This window comes from Cervus elaphus, chromosome 27 (assembly GCF_910594005.1).
Source record: "Cervus elaphus chromosome 27, mCerEla1.1, whole genome shotgun sequence".
NCBI classification, from domain to species: Eukaryota; Metazoa; Chordata; class Mammalia; order Artiodactyla; family Cervidae; genus Cervus; species Cervus elaphus.
In genome coordinates this window covers 12,910,734-12,929,483 of record NC_057841.1, presented here as the reverse complement: position 1 = coordinate 12,929,483, position 18,750 = coordinate 12,910,734, and the positions used below count along the sequence as shown (strand labels likewise).

The 18,750-nt window shown below is 35.8% G+C and overlaps 1 protein-coding gene across 2 annotated transcripts in view; it reads left to right on the top strand.

The window, feature by feature from the left end:
- Positions 1 to 18,750, top strand: part of CCDC102B (coiled-coil domain containing 102B) — a 266,641-nt gene that overhangs the window by 228,250 nt on the left and 19,641 nt on the right. Inside the window, exons 9-10 of one of the 2 annotated variants that reach the window (XM_043889289.1) lie at positions 5,868 to 5,971; positions 7,503 to 9,561. In XM_043889289.1, the coding sequence (XP_043745224.1) occupies positions 5,868 to 5,971; positions 7,503 to 7,596 (198 nt within the window). In that variant the 3' untranslated portion in view covers positions 7,597 to 9,561. Of the gene's footprint in view, positions 1 to 5,867; positions 5,972 to 7,502; positions 9,562 to 18,750 lie in introns of those variants that run through there. The other variant, XM_043889290.1, reaches the window with a different exon arrangement.

Genomic DNA, 18,750 nt, shown 5'->3' with positions numbered 1-18,750 from the left:
TTAATATCAGAATTTATAATTGTGAATGAGGAAAATAACTTCTGTAACTTTTATTTGATAGAGATTTTATTTTTTAATTAGATTATTTTCACTTTTAAAAAATCTTATATTGGAGCATATTTGACTTAAATGTTGTGTTTCTGGTATACAGCAAAGTGACTCAGTTACACATATACATATATCTTCTGTTCTTTTCCAGATTCTTTTCCCATATAGGTTCTACAGAATGGAGTTCCCTGTGCTATACAGTAGGTCCTTGTTGATTATCTATTTTATATATAATAGGATAAATATGTTAATTCCAACCTAATTTATCCCTGCCCCCTCTGGTAACCATAAGTGTGTTTTCTAGGACTGTCTTTTTTATTTTGTAAATAAGTTCATTTGTAGTATAATCATTTGTATGTGGAATCATTTTTTAGATTCCACATACAAGTGATACCATAGGATAGTTGTCTTTGTCTTACTTCACTTAATATGATCATCTCTAGATCTATCCATATTGCTGCAAATGGCATTATGTCACTCCTTTTTATGCCTCAGTAATATTCCATTGTACATATGTACCACATCTTATTTATCCATTCATCTATCTACAGACATTTAGGTTACTTCCATGTCTTGATTATTGTAATTAGTGCCGCAGTGAACATTGGGGTGCATGAATTTTTCAAAATATCACTTTCTCTGGATATATGCCTGAGAGTAGGATTGTTTCATCAGATGGTAGATCTGTTTTTAGTTTCTTAAGGAAACTACATTCTGATCGCCATAGTGGCTGCACCAGTTTACATTTCCGTCAACAGTGTAGGGGGTTCCCTTTGCTCTATACCCTCTCCAGCATTTAGTGTTGGTAGAATTTTTGATGATGGCCATTTTGAATAGTACAAGGTGATGCCTTGTGGTCATTTTGATTTGCATTCTCTAATAATTAGAGATGTTGAGCATCTTTTCATGTACTTACTTTTTGGCCATCTGTATGTCTTCTTTTTTTTTTTTTTTAATTTTTTTATTAGTTGGAGGCTAATTACTTCACAACATTTCAGTGGGTTTTGTCATACATTGATATGAATCAGCCATAGATTTACACTTATTCCCCATCCCGTTCCCCCCTCCCATCTCCCTCTCCACCCGATTCCTCTGGGTCTTCCCAGTGCACCAGGCCGGAGCACTTGTCTCATGCATCCCACCTGGGCTAGTGATCTGTTTCACCATAGATAGTATACATGCTGTTCTTTAGAGGGATGTCTATTTAGATCTTCTCCCCATTTTTTATTTTTTTGCTCTGGAGGTACATAAGCTGTTTGTATGTTTTGGAGATTAATCTTTTGTTCATCCTATCATGTGTAAATATTTTCTCCCACTTTGTGGGTTGTGTCTTTATTGCTTATTTTTTCCTTTGCTATGTAAAACCTTGTAAGTTTAACTAGATCCTGTTTGGTTTTTTGATTTTCATTATTTTCAGTGGTGAATCAAAAAAGATCTTGCTGTGATTTATGTCAGAGTGTTCTGCCTGTGTTTTCTTTTAAGGGTTCTATAGTATCAGGGCTTACAGTTAGGGCTTTAATCCGTTTTGAGTCCAGGTGGCACTAGTGGTAAAGAACCCGTCTGCTAGTGCAGGAGACTAAGAGGCCTGGGTTCAGTCCCTGAGTTGGGAAGACCCCCTGGAGGAGGGCATAGTAACCCACTTGCCTGGAGAATCCCATGGACGGGGGAGCCTGGTGGGCTATGGTCCACAGGGTGGCAAAGAGTCAGACCTGACTGAAGCAACTTTCCATGCATTCATGGTGTTAGAGAATGTTCTAATTTCATTCTTTTACATGCAGCTCTCCAGTTTTCCCAGCACCACTTATGGAAGACACTGTTTTCTCCATCATATATTCTTGCCTCCTTTGTTGTAGATTAACTGACCATAGGTGTGTGATTAGACATAAGAGATGTGGGTTTGATCCCTGGAAGAGGGCTTGGCAACCTACTTCAGTATTCTTGCCTAGAGAATCCCCATGGACAGAGGAACTTAATGGGTTATAGTCCATAGGGTTCCAAAGAGTTAGAAGTGACTGAAGTGGCATAGCACGTGTGATTAGTATCAGATGCTAGCCAAGTCTTTGAGGTAAGGACTGAATTCCACCTTGGGCATTTTTCCATTGCATTTTTAACATCCTTTTTTATTGTAAATTTTATAAAAGTTTAACAAAGATTTAGAAAAAGAACATTTCCACCAGTATTTTGTATCATTTTGTTTTTTCTTTATATGTTATCTCATATAAGAAATGTCATGCATTACTCATAATATTGTGAGCTTTTTTTCTGAAGTTAAATATCACAAAATAGCATTATGAAGCCTAATAAAACATTTTAACACTCAGCAGAATGTTCTATCAGAATGATGAACTATAATTAAACATGAAACTTTCAGTAACCATTCAGGTCAATTTGACTTTTTCATGAACATAATGAAAAATATTTGTGCAAAAAAGAGCTTTTGTGTGTCTCATATTATTTTTCAGACATTTCAATACATGATTTCTTAAAAACACGTCAAGACTTTTGGCATACATTTCCAAAATGCATTACAAATTTATTCTGATTATCCCAATTTCAAATATAATAACTTAAGTATTACATTAAGCTCTTTATTCTTAGTTGTACCAAATATTCCTTAAATATCTAATAATACCTATCTGTAATTAAGTTTTCCAGTTAGTTCCTGTATATTCCCACATTGGCATTCCTAAAGTCCAAAAGGGTAGAATAAAAGCTGAAAATTTATAAACTGAAAAAAATACAAAAAGGTAATATTTCTCATTGATTCATTAAATCATCTGGGAATTGCCCCAGGTGATGCCAAATAGACAGGTTTTTTTCCAAGTAGATATTTGGAGAGGCACAAAAATGTGAAATAACCAAATAGTCCAGAATAATAATTGTCAATTATTATTAGCCTATTACTTTATTCTTATAATTTTTATCCTGATAGAAAATATTTAATGAGGCATGAATGTTGAGCATTGATTCATCCCTAAATAAAGAAATTGGTTATAAGACTATATCTGAAGAGGCAAAATTAGTCTGTATGCTAAATAGTCTGGGCCTACTAGAATTTTCATTGGAAGGACTGATGCTGAAGCTGAAACTCCAGTACTTTGGCCACCTGATACAAAGAGCTGACTCATTTGAAAAGACCCTGATGCTGGGAAAGATTGAAGGCAGGAGGAGAAGGGGACGACAGAGGATGAGATGGTTGGATGGCATCACCGACTCAATGGAAAAGAGTTTGAGTAAACTCTGGGAGTTGGTGATGGACAGGGAGGCCTGGTGTGCTGCAGTCCATGGGGTTGCAAACAGTTGGACATGACTGAGCAACTGAACTAAAACTTTATAAGAACTTTTAAGTAATACATAGATATTTTTACTCTAATAAATACTTCTGTAACATTTATCTAACAAAAGAGAAAACACTGTCTATTGATTTGAATAACTTCAAGTAAAATACAATGATTAAATCCAACATAAGCCTAATATATTAAATACATGTTACATAACTGCATAAACATGAGAACTAGAGAAATGTAGAAGATCTGAAAAAATGTTCTGGTTCAACATTTATATAAAGTAGAAACAAGAAAAAGTGAAGTCCACAAAAACCTGCACAGGATAGATAAGAGAGAACTTTTATGGTAAGAAAATAAACTTGGATTAGTGTATAAAAGTAACTCTTTTAGGTGTATAAATAAACTTAAGAATTGTGGATGTCAAAAGAGTGTGGGTATTACTAAAACTGTCTCAATGATTGACATTCAGAAATAAAAATTATTTCAGAGTTAATTTTTATATACTTTAACAATGTTTACTTCATGGGCACAAATAATTGATAGGAAAGGGTTTATAGAATGGTATTACTCCATGAAGTTATGAAAAGAAATAGCTTTTTACTCCTGGAAGATAATAACACCAACTCAACTCTATAGACTTCTATTGTTTAAAATGTTTTAACTTAAATAATACTGGCTAAGGAATCAGAGAATTGGGATCAGTTTTCATTTTTAGCAGTATTTTGACTCTGTACATACTAAGAAAGATTTCATATTTAATAAAATCATAAGAATAATCAAAATTATCATACTGACCTTATTTTACTATAGTGCCATAGCTCAGCAGTCTGTGTGGAGAGGTAAGATTGTCTTAAAGTTGTATGTATATCCATGAAAATGTCCAGAAGACTTTGAAATATTCAACTGGATGAATATGGTTGCTAGATCTTGTGAAGATGACAGTAAAACTATCTAAAACCTACCCTATGGAAACTTCACTAGGGTAACAACTTGACAATTAACTATTAAAATGTACTTATTTAGAGAAAAAATTGTATCAATAATACCTCGTATCATATAGAAAAGTAAATCCCATCCTGATCTAGGACTTAAATGACAAATACAAAGCCTTAACAAATTTTAGTTGACAATATAGATTAATATTTTTCTAAGCTTTGAATAGGGAAGTATTTTTAGCATCATTACATACATCCCAACTGTAAAAGAAAATAGATAAATTATGTTTAGTAAAATAACATTTATTCACCCAAAGATCTCTCAAATAAAATTGAAAAAATAAGTTATAAAACTTGATAATACTTGGTGAAGATACTTGGAACACTTACAACTAACAAAGTGTTAGTATTGAGATTACAACATAAACATGTACAAGAAAAGAAAAGAGCTCCAAATAGAGCCATGAGCAGGAGACCTGAATAGGAATGAGAGAAAAACACTGAACCAATAAAAATATAAAGAGGTATTGACCATAATTTATTTAGCAAGGATTGGCAAAATTTTCATATCTCACATTGAGCACATCTTTGCCAATACGTGACAATCAGGAGACCATCTAATTGCCTTTGGGAGGTAAGTTAGTAAACTGTTTTGGGAGACAGTTTAGCTTTATCTTTTATAAAATTCAACATTAAAAAATATAACCTGACAGTTCTCCTACATATGTCTTCAGAGACTACATTGCACATATACATCAGGAGTTACACACACAAAAATCCACAGCAGCTCTAGGCTGCAGACAGTCTACTACTCATGAACAGGAGGGTGGTTGCTGTCTTAGCATTATTGTGCAGCATAATTGTGTAAAACAGAACAACAAGGCTACAGTGACATGCTCATGTAGATGAGTCTTAGCAGTTGAAGTATCAGATGATTACAAACAGCATAATACCCATTTTTTTAAATGTGTAAGTTAAAAACAACTAAAAGAATACATTTTAAAGGATGTTTCTGTTTGTACCATTTTGTACCCTATATATATGAACTTACCGGGTGATGTGGTGGTCAAGAACCCACCTGTCAGTGCAGGAGATGCAAGAGACATGAGTTCGACCCCTGGGTTGGAAAGATCCCCTGGAGAAGGGAATGACCACCCACTCCAGTATTCTTGCCTGGGACATCCCATGGACAGAGGAGTCTGGCGGTCTGTAGTCCATGAGGTCATAAAGAATCAGACACAACTTAGCACGCACACACACATATATATATACTATACTTAAATATATGTATAAATACACACATGAAGACAGAACCATTTGCAAAGTCATGGTAATAATAAGGTAGGGGAGCCCGTGTTAGAAACAAGGGAAGACTGCCAAGATGGAAAAGATTCTGTCAAATATTCTAGAGTCCATGTGGATGTTTATTATTAACTATGTGAACTAATTTTATAATTAAAAATAATATTACTATGTATTCATGCATATATACAAATTATTTTATGCCTAAGACTGTTACACAAAAAACAGAGCTTGCTTTTAGAGATTTTCTTATTTCAGTCATCATACCTGAAGCATTTTTCTATTTTGCTTTCAGCTTGATGATTTCCTGAATCAGATCCATAAGCTCCAGAGATCGTTGAATGAACAGAAAGAAACAAATGAAAACTTGGAAATTAAACTCAGGCACTTACAAAATCGGTAATTATTTCATAAAACATGTTGAATTCAAGATTGGGACCTTAGATAAGGATATCTTGATGGTTTTTTCCCTCATATTTCCTTAACAACCTGAATATCCAATGACAGATGAATGGATAATGAAGATTTGGTACATATATACAATGAAATATTACTCAGCCACTAAAAGGAATGAAACAGGTTCATTAGTAGAGATGTGGATGGACCCAGAGTCCATCCATCCATATAGAATGAAGTCAAAAAGAGAAAAAACAAATGTCATACATGAACGCATACATGTGGAATCTAGAGAAATGGTGCAGATGAACCTATCTCCAGGGCAGAGATGGAGACACAGGCATAGAGAATGGACATGTGGATGTGAGGTGGGGGGGAGGGGAGGGAGGGCCAAACTGGGAGGTTGGGATTGACATATACACACTGCCGTGTGTAAAACAGCTAGTGGGGACCTGTAAACACAGGGAGCTCCGCCTGTGCTCTGTGATGACCCAGAGGGGTGGGATGGGGTGCGGAGGGAAGGAGCCCCAAGAGGGAGGGGACTTATGTATGCTTCATTATAGAGCAGACACTAACATTGTAAAGCTTTTCCAGTAAAAAAAAAAAAAAAAAAAAAAGTAATGTGTTATAGATATTAGAAACATTAAAAGAAACTTAAATATATAGGCTGCTTAGCTCTTAATATTTTCCCTAATAAATGTTACATTATGATAGTTTAAATATCACACAAAATCAATTTTAGTTCTAAAGGAATAAAATTTCTGAAAGACAAAAGGAGACATTTTACATAAATAGAAGGCATTATAATACTTGTAAGAAAATATAAGTTGTAAGCCATTCAGTTTGCTGGACAGTTGATATGAGAATCACTGTACTTAAGAAAAGCAGTGGTTTAAGTAACTGATAGACAAAGACACATATGCATAATCTACATGGTAGAAGTGGTATGTTCTGTGGAAAATGTTTGGTATAGTTCTTCATAAAAGGTAAAAGTGGACAGAGGTGTCAAAACACTATGGATTTGCACTCCAGCTGATACAAATAATCTCAGAAAAGTAGCGAATCACCTGGGAGGGATGTTAGGGAAAAGCAAAGTTCCTCAAACTGAGAGGACTTCTGACTTTCATTGGGGTAAACAGTTTGCAGTAACATCATGGAAAAGTCCTCCAGTATTGGAAAGAAGTATCAAGGTATAAATCAGGTGGAAACAAAGTTGTGATTTCCTTTCAGTTGCATGAACAAAAGCAAAGCGGAAAATTGCACATATAGGAGTATTTGAGATTTTATACAGTATAGTTTACTGCTTCATTCATATTTTAGTTGTTAGATAAAGAAATTTACTTAAACGACATTATGTAATCCCACATAGCTATTTCCAAAGAAGCAGACTTGTAAAATTTGTCAATAGTATACCTGGTCTTCCTCCTTTCCCATTAGTGGGAATGAACATTTACTAATTGATTTGTAAATAAAGCTTTCTATTGTTTGATCACCTAGTTTGTCTCTTTGTAAAAGACTGTATCATTACCTCTAGGCCTACGGACAAAGAGGCCAGTCGTGACCTTCCACTGACCACTGCATATGCACTGGCCGGGGTGGGGTCCCAGGATGGGTCCCACAACCTGTAAAGTTCTATTAAGCCTTGTCTTCAGTCTCGGTTAGTTCTTAACAAAACTTGTTCGGCCAATTTGATTTTATTTTTACCTGGAGACTTTCTTACTTTGAGACTGCCTTCTCTATTTCCTCTGAAATCTGCTTTAAAATTTTATTTTTTTCATTTATTTTTCTCTTACCAACACTCAGCCTACAGGCTCTGACACTCTGCCTGGGAATCTTGCTGAGTAGACCCACAGGTTGATCACGTTTTAGTTTCCACGTGCTCACAGATGACACCGTTGCTCATCATTGCAGCAATGCATAAATGTCTCCCTGTCTCCAGTGACAATGGCGTCACCGCTTGGACACCAGCGCTAACAGCCTCTTCACCATCTTTCCAGTGTCTACTTGGTGATGCCCCTAAACCAATGCCACCTATTTTGTTGTGGCAGCATCTCACGTCCAGATACCAGTGTCTGTTTGAGATCTCTAGTGCTACAAAATGAATTAACCCCAATATTTAATTGCCTAAAACATTTACCACAGTTCTTTGGGTTTGCTCCTTCACGTAGATGAGGGGGGGGGGGGTTTCCTCTGGCAGCTGCATTCCACAGGGAGCTCTCTGGAGCTAGAATGTCCAAAATAACCTCACTCCTACACCTGAAACTTCAGCAGGGGTAAGAAATGGCCATTGTTTCTTGGGTCTCTCCCTTGTCCTGAGGAATTGCCCTGGGGAGTTTCACAGTGCCCCTTCCTCCAGATTCTATTGGCATAGGTATCATGACATTTTATCCAAAAATACTTTATAAATCTCTTTAAAAAACATCTTCCTGCAAAATGGCTATATGCATTATCAGACCAACAAAAACTCACAGTTCTAGTCCCCAGCTCGTTAGACTTTGCCCCTACCCACAGTCCTCTGGCTAAATCAGATATGCTTTGCTATATTATTATTTCTGTGACCTTGAGCATGTTACTTATTATAAAACGCTAGAACACCCCCTTAAGGACTGAATAAAATAATGTTTAAGGAACAGCTGCCACAGCACATGACATTAATAAATATGCAACAAATATTAGTTTATTCATCTCACTCTACTTTTTAAGAGGCAATTTCCTCCAGAGAAAATACATTTAGAAAGCAAATTTTTATGGAAAGAAAATATACTGGAAAGAAATCTTGGAAATGCCTCCCAGAAAAATGTTAAATACTAATACTACTTGCCCTTAAATTCAACTACATAAATCTTAACATTAGGTATGTTTTCTTACTGATTTTGAAATGTCTTTGTAAGATTATTCACATTTTCACTAGACAGCATTTAGAGTAATAATGATCTTGACATTATATACCTGAAACTCCATATATTAGGCTAGAAAAATGTCAGGAACAATATTATGATATAAAAAGATAGGCATTAACCAGTAAAAATAAATGTCAAATTTTTCTGTTTAAATATTGTTAACTCTCATTGTAAAGGAAACACTTAGAATTGTTAAGTATCAGAAAACTCTCAGAATAAAAGAAAACTGAAATTAAATATTTTCATTAATTAGAACACTCATAATCACATTAATGAAGAAACCTCAATACTATTTTAAAAAATACCCCTTCACATTAATTGTATTATTAACCAGTTTTAAATATAAACATTTAAAAACAGAACTATAGTAACTTAAGCATAGTTTATACTGAACAACCTAAAAAAATGATATCACAATGGGGAATGTTTAGTATTATATTGCAAAACCATTGATATATGTCAAATGTGAAATGATATATAAGTATATGTGATTTCCATCTTATGACAGTGCTCTTGGAGAAATTTAGAGAAATATAGGAAATGGGTTGTTAGCTTATTTTAAATCAAACTTGATATACATGTTTCAATGCTGTTCTCTCGAAACATCCCACCCTCGCCTTCTCCCACAGAGTCCAAAAGTCTGTTCTGTACATCTGTGTCTCTTTCTGATTTGCATATAGGGTTATCGTTACCATCTTTTTAAATTCCATATATATGTGTTAGTATACTGTATTGGTCTTTATCTTTCTGGGTTACTTCACTCTGTATAATGGGCTCCAGTTTCATCCATCTCATTAGAACTGATTCAAATGAATTCTTTTTGATGGCTGAGTAATATTCCATGGTGTATATGTACCACAGCTTCCTCATCCATTCGTCTGCTGATGGGCATCTAGGTTGCTTCCATGTCCTGGCTATTATAAACAGTGCTGCGATGAACACTGGGGTGCATGTGTGGAAGGATCGGGTAGAGAGGGAGGTGGGGGGGGCGGATCGGGATGGGGAATACATGTAAATCCATGGCTGATTCATGTCAATGTATGACAAAAACCACTACAATATTGTAAAGTAATTAGCTACCAACTAATAAAAATAAATGGAAAAAAAAACTTAAAAAAAAATAAATCACACTTGAAAATACGATATTGTCTTCAGATCCCAAGAGGAGCTTAAAGGTTAGACTTTAAAGATTGGTATCCAACTAACATACACATTGTACACGTTTCTGTCTAAAATGCAAAGAACTTCTGTGTGCCCCCTGGCCTGGCCCTCACTCACTCCTAAGAATAAAATTGAGAACCGTGACTGGTGTGGGAAGGGAATGATCTCCAAAGCCTTCTCACCTTGGGAAGTGAAGTGAAGAAAAGTGAAAGTTTCTCAGTCATGTCCAGCTCTGCGACCCCATGGACTATAGTCCATGGAATTCTCTAGGCCTGAATGCTGGAGTGGGTAGCCTTGGTACCACTCTCTTCACTGTGGCTGGACTTCAGGTATGACACAGTGAAAAGCATGAGAATGATACTGTTTCTAGTCTGAATACATTTTCATCTTGTTGGCATGATCCATTTCTAAAGATGTACACAGACTATTTTTCTCCACCTTATAAATTGTGAAGATAGTAATATTTTCTAATGTTACCCTCAAATATCTGGTTTCTATATCTTCAAATGAAGGAATTTTATATTCATTTTGAAACACAACTAGTGAAGGAACATTTGAAAATTTCTACTCTCATGGAGGAAGATTCTGCTGGTTAGAAAAGAATAATTTTTAGAGATGTATTATACATTTAGAGATGTGTTCATACATCTATTATATGCAATGTATCCATCAAAGAAACAAAAACACTAGAAAGATTTATTCAAAAGCAAACCAACAGACCAACATAATTATTTTCTACCAGCAGCTTGGCAAGTTTAACTAGGCAAACAATTTCTATACTGAATGTTGAACATATCTCACCTTTGAATGTATTCTATTGGGGAAAAAAACCTCCTCCTTCCAGCTTGAACCATATTTATTAGAGTGAGGTATCAATCTTTGGCAAATGTAATGTGAAAGAGACTGTCCTGTTCAGCAGCTACATTGATGCCTCAGATAAACAAAAGTAGCAAATATATAATTCTACATTATTGTGTTAGAAGTAGAAATAAAAATGGTTCTAAAGAGAATGTAATCAGGCAAAATTTAAAGAATAAATCACATAATAAAATATACTGACATAAGAAAGGGCTGCTGAAACACAAATAAAATATTAACATTGGATTTCATTTTTCACACTATAGGCACTATCTTACCTGCTTTATGAGATAGAAATTAGAATCTCTACTTTACAGGTGAGAAACAGTGGCTTTAATGAATACATGACTGACTTAAGTGTCCTATGCAAGTCTGTGGACTGGAAAGGACCTTTCACTTAAGACCTGTCAGAATTACAGAACTGATGGTTGGAAACTGTCAGGCATGCATAAGACATTTAAGCAATTCATTTCATCCTTTAAAGTTGTTGTTTTCTCACCTGTAAAATGGAGTTAACCATGCCTGTTAAACCTAACCTACCACTTAAAAGAATTAGAAAAAAGACAAACAAAACCTAAAGTCAGAAAAAGGAAAGAAATAATAAAGATCAGAGAGGGAATAAAATATGTATTAAAAGAACAAGAGAAAAAAAAATCAATAAAACAAAGAGCTTGTTCTTTTAAATGATAAACAAGATGTACAAACCTCTCACCAGACTAACCAAGAAGGAAAGAGATAACCCAAATAAAATAAGAAATGAAAAAGGAGACACAGCAATGATACTGCAGAAACACAAAAAACTACAAGGGAATACTATGAAAAATTATATGCCAAAAAGTTCAGTGACCTGGAAGAAATGGACAAGTATCTAGAAACATACAGTCCATCAAAATTAATCAATAATAGGTAATTTAAATATACCAATCACTAAAAATGATACAGAACCTGTAATCTAAAAACTCCCTACAAACAAAAGTCCAGGACCAGATGGCTTCATAGGTGAACTCTACCAAACATGCAAAGAACTTATACTGATCCTTCCCAAACTCATCCAAAAAACTGAAGAGGGAACACTCCCAAAGACATTCTATGAATCCGCCATGACTCTAGTATCAAAACCAGACAAAGACATCACCAAAGAAGAAAATTACAGGCCAATATCTTTGAATATAAATGCAAAAATTCTCAACAAAATATTAGCAAGTCAAATCAATAACATGTATGAAAGATCATACACCATGAACAAGTGGTATTCATCCTGAGTTCACTAGGGTTGTTCAACATACACAGAATAATCAATTAGACGCACCACATAAATAAAGGCCTAAAACCACGTGATCGTCTAAATGCAAAAAAAGCATCTGACAAGATTCAGCATCCATTTCTAATAAAAACCCTTACCAAAATAGGTACAGTGGGAACATATTTCAAAATAATAAAAACTATTTATGAAAGACCCACAGCCAATATAATACTCAGTTGTGAAAAGTTGAAAGCCTTCCCACTAAAGTCTGGAATGGGACAAGGATGCCCCTCTCACCTCTTCTCTTCACCCACAGTACTAGTCACAGCAATCAGACAAAGACAAGGTTTCCAAAGTGGAAGGGAAGTGGTAAAATTGTCATTATATGTAGATGATAGGATACTATGTACAGCAAACCCTAAACATGCCACATAGAAACTACTAAAACTGATAAATTCAGCAATGTAGCAGGATAAAGATTAACATTTAGAAGTTGATTGCATTTTTATACCAACAATAAAATATTAGAAAGGGAACATAAAAAAATACTTTTAAAAACTGCACCTCCAAAATAAAATGCTTAAGAATAAACCTGACCAATGAGGTGAGACTTATATACTAAGAACTATAAAACATTATAAAGAAAACTGAAGATGATTCAAAGAAATAGAAAGATATCCCCAAGCACTTATATTGGAAGAATTAATACTGTTAAGATGGCTATAGTGCCCAAAGCAATCTGTAGGTTTAATGTGGTCCCTATCACATTACCCATGATATCTTCACAGAACTAGAACAAATAATCCTAAAATTCCTGTGGAAACATAAAAGACCCAGAGTTACCAAAGCAACCCTGAAGAAAAAGAACAAGGCAAGAGACATAACCCTTCCAGACTTCAGACTACATTATAAAATTATAGTAATCAAAACAGCATGATACTGCACAAAAACAGGCATATGGATCAATGGAACAGAATAGAGAGCTCAGAAATAAACCCACATAGCTATGGTCAAAATCTTCACCAAAAGAGCGAAAATATATAAAAAGAAAAAAGTCTCTTCAGCAAGTGGTACTGGGAAAGTTGGACAGCCATATGCAAATCAAAGTTACAACACATCCTCCTACCATATACACACACACACAAAATCAAAACAGCTCAAAGACTTAAACCTAAGACATGACACCATAAAACTCCTAGAAGAGGACATAAGCAAAACATTCTCTGATGTAAATCACACCTGTGTTATTGTAGGTCAGTCTCCCAAGACAATAGAAATAAAAACAAATGAGATCTAATCACTCTCACAAGCTTTTGCACTACAGAGGAAACCATACACAAAATGAAAAGACAATCTACAGAATGGGAGAAAATATTTGCAAATGATGCAACTGACAAAGGCTTGATTTCCAAAATATACAAATAGCTCAGACAATTGAATGACAAAAAACCAAACAGCCCTATCTAAAAATGGACAGGAGACCTAAACAGACATTTCTCCAAAGAAGACATACAGATAGCCAAGAGACAAAGATGCTCAATGTAGCTAATTGTTAGAGAAATGCAAATCAAAACAACAGTGAGATATCACCTCACATCAGTCATAATGGCCATCATTAAAACGTCTACAAATAACAAATGCAAGAGAGAACGTGATCAAAAGGGAACCCACAGCCACTGTGGAAAACAGTATAAAGGTTCTTCAGAAATCTGATAATAGAATTGCCATATGATCTAGCAAACCCACTCCTGGGTATATATCCAGACAACTATAATTCAAAAAGATAGCTTGCACATCTATTTTCATAGTCACACCATTCACAATAGACAAGACATGGAAACAAACTAAAATGTCCATCAACAGATGAATAGATAAAAGAAGATGTGCTACAGATATACAATGGAATACTACTCAGTCATAAAAATAATGAAATAATGTCATTTGCAGCAACATGAATGCAACTAGAGATCATCATTACTAAGTGAAGTAAGTCAGAAAGAAAAAGACAAATACCATATGATATTACATATGTGAAATCTAAAGTATTACACAAATGAATCTATCTATGAAACAGAATCACAAATGCAGAGAATAGATTGGTGGTTGCCAAGGGAGAGCGGATTGGGGAGGAATGCAGTGGGAGGTTGGTGTTGTCAGATATCAGCTTTTATATTTAGAATGGATAAACAATAAGGTCCTACTGCACAGCACGGAGAACTATATTCAATAATCCTATTATAAACCATATGCTAGCAAAGTAATGCTCAAAATCCTTCAAGCTAGGCTTCAGCAGTAAGTAAGTAAGCAGAGAAATTCCAGATGTGCAAACTGGAACCAGAGATCAAACTGCCAACATTGGTTGGATCATAGAAAAAGCAAGGGAATTCCAGAACACATCAACTTCATTGACTACACTAAAGCCTGTGATTGTGAGGCTCACAACAAACTGTGGGAAATTCTTAAGAGATTAGAATACCAGACCACCTGACCTGTCTCCTGAGAAACCTTTATGCAGGACAAGAAGCAACTCTTAGACCCAGACATGGAACAAGAGACTGGTTCAAAATTGGGAAAGGAGTCCATCAAGGCTGTATATTGTCACCCTGCTTATTTAACTTCTATGCAGAGTACATCATGTGAAATGCCAGGCTGGATGGAGAACAAACTGAAATTAAGATTTCCGGGAGAAATATCAACAACTTCAGACATGCAGATGACACCATCCTAATGGCAGAAAGAGAAGAGGAACTAAAAAGTCTTTTGATGAAAGTAAAAAACCTGGCTTATAATTCAACATTCAAAAAACTAAGATCATGTCATCCAGTCCCATCAATTCATGGCAAATAGATGGGGAAAAAGTGGAAACAGTGACAGATTTTTTTTTCCCTTGGGCTCCATAAGCACTGTGGATGGTGGATGCAGCCACAAAATTAAAAGATGCTGCTCCTTGGAAGACAAGCTATGACAAACTTAGCATATTAGAAAGCAGAGACATCACTTTGTCGAGAAAGGAGCATATAGTCAAAGCTATGGTGTTTCCAGTAGTCATGTATGGATGTGAGAGTTGGACCATAAAGAAGGCTGAGCACTGAAGAATTGATGCTTTTGAACTGTAGCGCTGGAGAAGACTCTTGAGAGTCCCTTGGACTGCAAAGAGATCAAACCAGTCCATCCTAAAGGAAATCAACCCTGAATGTTCATTGGAAGGACTGATGCTGAAGCTCCAATCCTTTGGCCACCTGATGCAAAGAGCCAACTCATTGGAAAAGACTCTGATGCTGGGAAAGATTGAAGGCAGGAGGAAAAGGGGACAACAGAGGATGAGATGGTTGAATGGCATCACCAGCTCAATGGACATGAGTTTGAGTAAACTCCAGGAGTTGGTGAAGGACAGGGAAGCCTGGCGTGCTGCAGTCCATGGGGTCTCAGAGTCAGACACGACTGAGCGACTGAACTGAACTGTGCCATTTTTAAAGAAGCCCAGCGTGTTTAATTATTATTTCATGAGGCTTAAATTAAAGACATTAAATAAAGATGAGAACTACATCAATGAAATGTTTCTCATTGGCCAAGATTTCAGTAATAATTTTTTAAATTTAGTGGGATGTTTCAAAAGAACAGCATGTATACTATCTATGGTGAAACAGATCACCAGCCCAGGTGGGATGCATGAGACAAGTGCTCGGGCCTGGTGCACTGGGAAGACCCAGAGGAATCGGGGGGAGAGGGAGGTGGGAGGGGGGATCGGGATGGGGAATACATGTAACTCCATGGCTGATTCATGTCAATGTATGACAAAACCCACTGAAATGTTGTGAAGTAATTAGCCTCCAACTAATAAAAAAAATAAAATAAAAAATTTATTCATGTAATACATTTTTCTTTAATATTTAAGTCTAACCATACTGTTTGGTTCTGGTCACCACAAATAAATGTAAGAAGATCTCAGGAAGAATGGCAATGATGAGTAGGTTTCAGAATGTTTTCTATAGAGGGACATTAGAAGGAATTAAGTTTGTTACTTTTAACAGTTTCTCCAATTTGTCTGTTACCATCAAACAAAATTAAATATTTTTTGGAAAGATGCTGGACAATCCTCTGTAACAAGAGATGATTAAGTAGAGGAATCTGAACTAAAAACTAAAACGACATTTTAACATTAAGCTATAATTTAGCATAAATAGATAATAGTATTCAGATCTGTAATTTGGAATTTTGTGAATGAACATTTTATTATACTCTTAGAGGTATGATCAATTCAGTTACATAAAATCAGATTTTATCAGTTCTCTTTTTTTAGGTCTGTTTATTCTCTGTGAATGATAACTCAGAATATGTTGGTTGAGTGAAAATACTGCTTTTACACAAAATCTAACAATTTATCTAGATATTAAATATATTTTGGCCTAAATTCTCTGAGATTAATTGTGACATCTAAGAAACAGCTCTCAGTCTAACTGTTGAATAGAATTCAGTTCTTTGATATATAATTTTAATAGTTATTCCTGCAGTGCTATGAGGGGATTAAGTTTTCCAGAATCTGACTCATTATTTATGAAAGGAAAGTATGAAAGCTTATTTGGAAGCTAAAAAATACTCTCATTCAAATGTCACATTCACCCTGAGCCTACACATTGTATACACATTAGTAACAAAAATTGAGGTAATTTTTGAAAATGTAAGAATGACAATACATTTGGCCCTTGAACAACTCTAGGGTTAATCCATATATAATTTTAATGAGCCCTCTGTATCTGGTTTCTCATCATCAGTAGCTTCAACCAACCAGTGATCCTGTAGTTTTATACTATTTATTACCAAAAAAGTTTCTTTATACAAGTAGACCCACAGAGTTCAAATCTGAGTTGTTTAAGGATCAACTGTACTTTTGTTGTTGTTCAGTTGCTAAGTTATGTCTGACTCTTTGAAGCCCCAAGGACTGCAGCACGCCAGGCTTCCCTGTCTTCCACTATCTCCCAGAGCTTGCTCAAACTCATGTCCATTGAGTCAGTGATGCCATCCAACCATCTCATCCTTTGTCATCCCCTTCTCCTCCTGCCCTCAATCTTTCCCAGCACCAGGGTCTTTTCCGATGAGTCGGCTCTTTGCATCACATGGCCAAGAGATTAGAGCTTCCAAAGAACATTCAGGGTTGATTTCTTTTACGATGGACTGGTTTGATCAACTGCACTTATTTCCCATCAAATGGTTGGAATGAGAATAATTTCTGCGGACTCTGATTCCAGTTATAACCTGGTCTTTTATCTCAGTCACCACACCCAAAATGGCAATGGTTAGTACAAGCATTTGGGACCTGGGAAACAGTCAACGAGTGCTGCCTGCCGCCAGGCAATTGGGTGTTTCTCAGTGCACTTGTGCTGAAGTATCAGTGCTTGTGACCTGAAAGCTTGGCAGTGCTGCCAGATGCCCCAGCCTCAGAGACTGGAAAAGATCTAGAAGGAAAGTATGAACAACACGGATTTCAGTAGGATTACATCATTCTACTGACACTTGGCTAATGTGAGAAACTTTTACAGGAATCCACTGAGGACTAGAGTTAAGCCTCTGAGGAAGGATTACTGATCCCTCTTACATAAAATTCCCTTTATGTTTTAAAAATTCAAACTCTGCAACAACTACAAAAAAAAATATGCTTTAATTTGACTAAATCTATTTGGCAATGATAATGTCATTGGTGATATTTATGATACCTGTAAAATAATGCTGAACACTAAAGATTAAATTTTTCATGTTTTCCTCATTACAACATAATGGAGTTATGATTTTGGACAGAGAGAATGAGGTCATTAGCCCTCTGCCTAAGATCATTTAAATTAGTAGCATTAAAAATAAATCTGAAAGAGTTAGATAAAAAAATTTTAAAGAAGCATCAATAACAAGCCATACAAAATAAACTACAAGTAAATTTTAAAAAGAGAACAAAAGCAAACAGTGAAAGTATTAGACTTTGTTGTCATTTGGGAAAGGCCTTTTTAAGCAAATGCACATCTCAGAAGCTATAAATTATAACATTTCATTCCGTGAAATTTTAAAATTTATTTTAATCAAAGGCTCATTCCTCAGAGCCAACTACGTTTAAGCATCTTAGGTGCTTTTCCTGCTAGTTATTCTCATGTATCTATATTACATGAAAGTGAAAGTGAAAGTTGCTCAGTCATGTCTGACTTTGTAACCCCATGGACTATACACAATCCATGGAATTCTCCAGGCCAGAATTACAGCAGTGGGTAACCTTTCTCTTCTCCAGGGGATCTTCCCAACCCAGGGATCGAACCCAGGTCTCCCGCATTGCAGGTGCAGCTTAGATCAGCTCACTCACTCATTCATGTCCGACTCTTTGTGACCCCATGGACTGCAGCACGCCAGGCTACCCTGTCCATCACCAACTTCCGGAGTTTACTCAAACTCATGTCCATTAAATCAGTGATGCCATCCAATCATCTCATTCTCTGTCATCCCCCTCTGCTCGCCTTCAATCTTCCCCAGCATCAGAGTCTTTTCCAGTGAGTCAGTTCTTTGCATCAGGTGGCCAAAGTATTGGAGTTTCGGCTTCAGCATCTGTCCTTCCAGTGAATATTCAATGAATATTCAGGACTGAT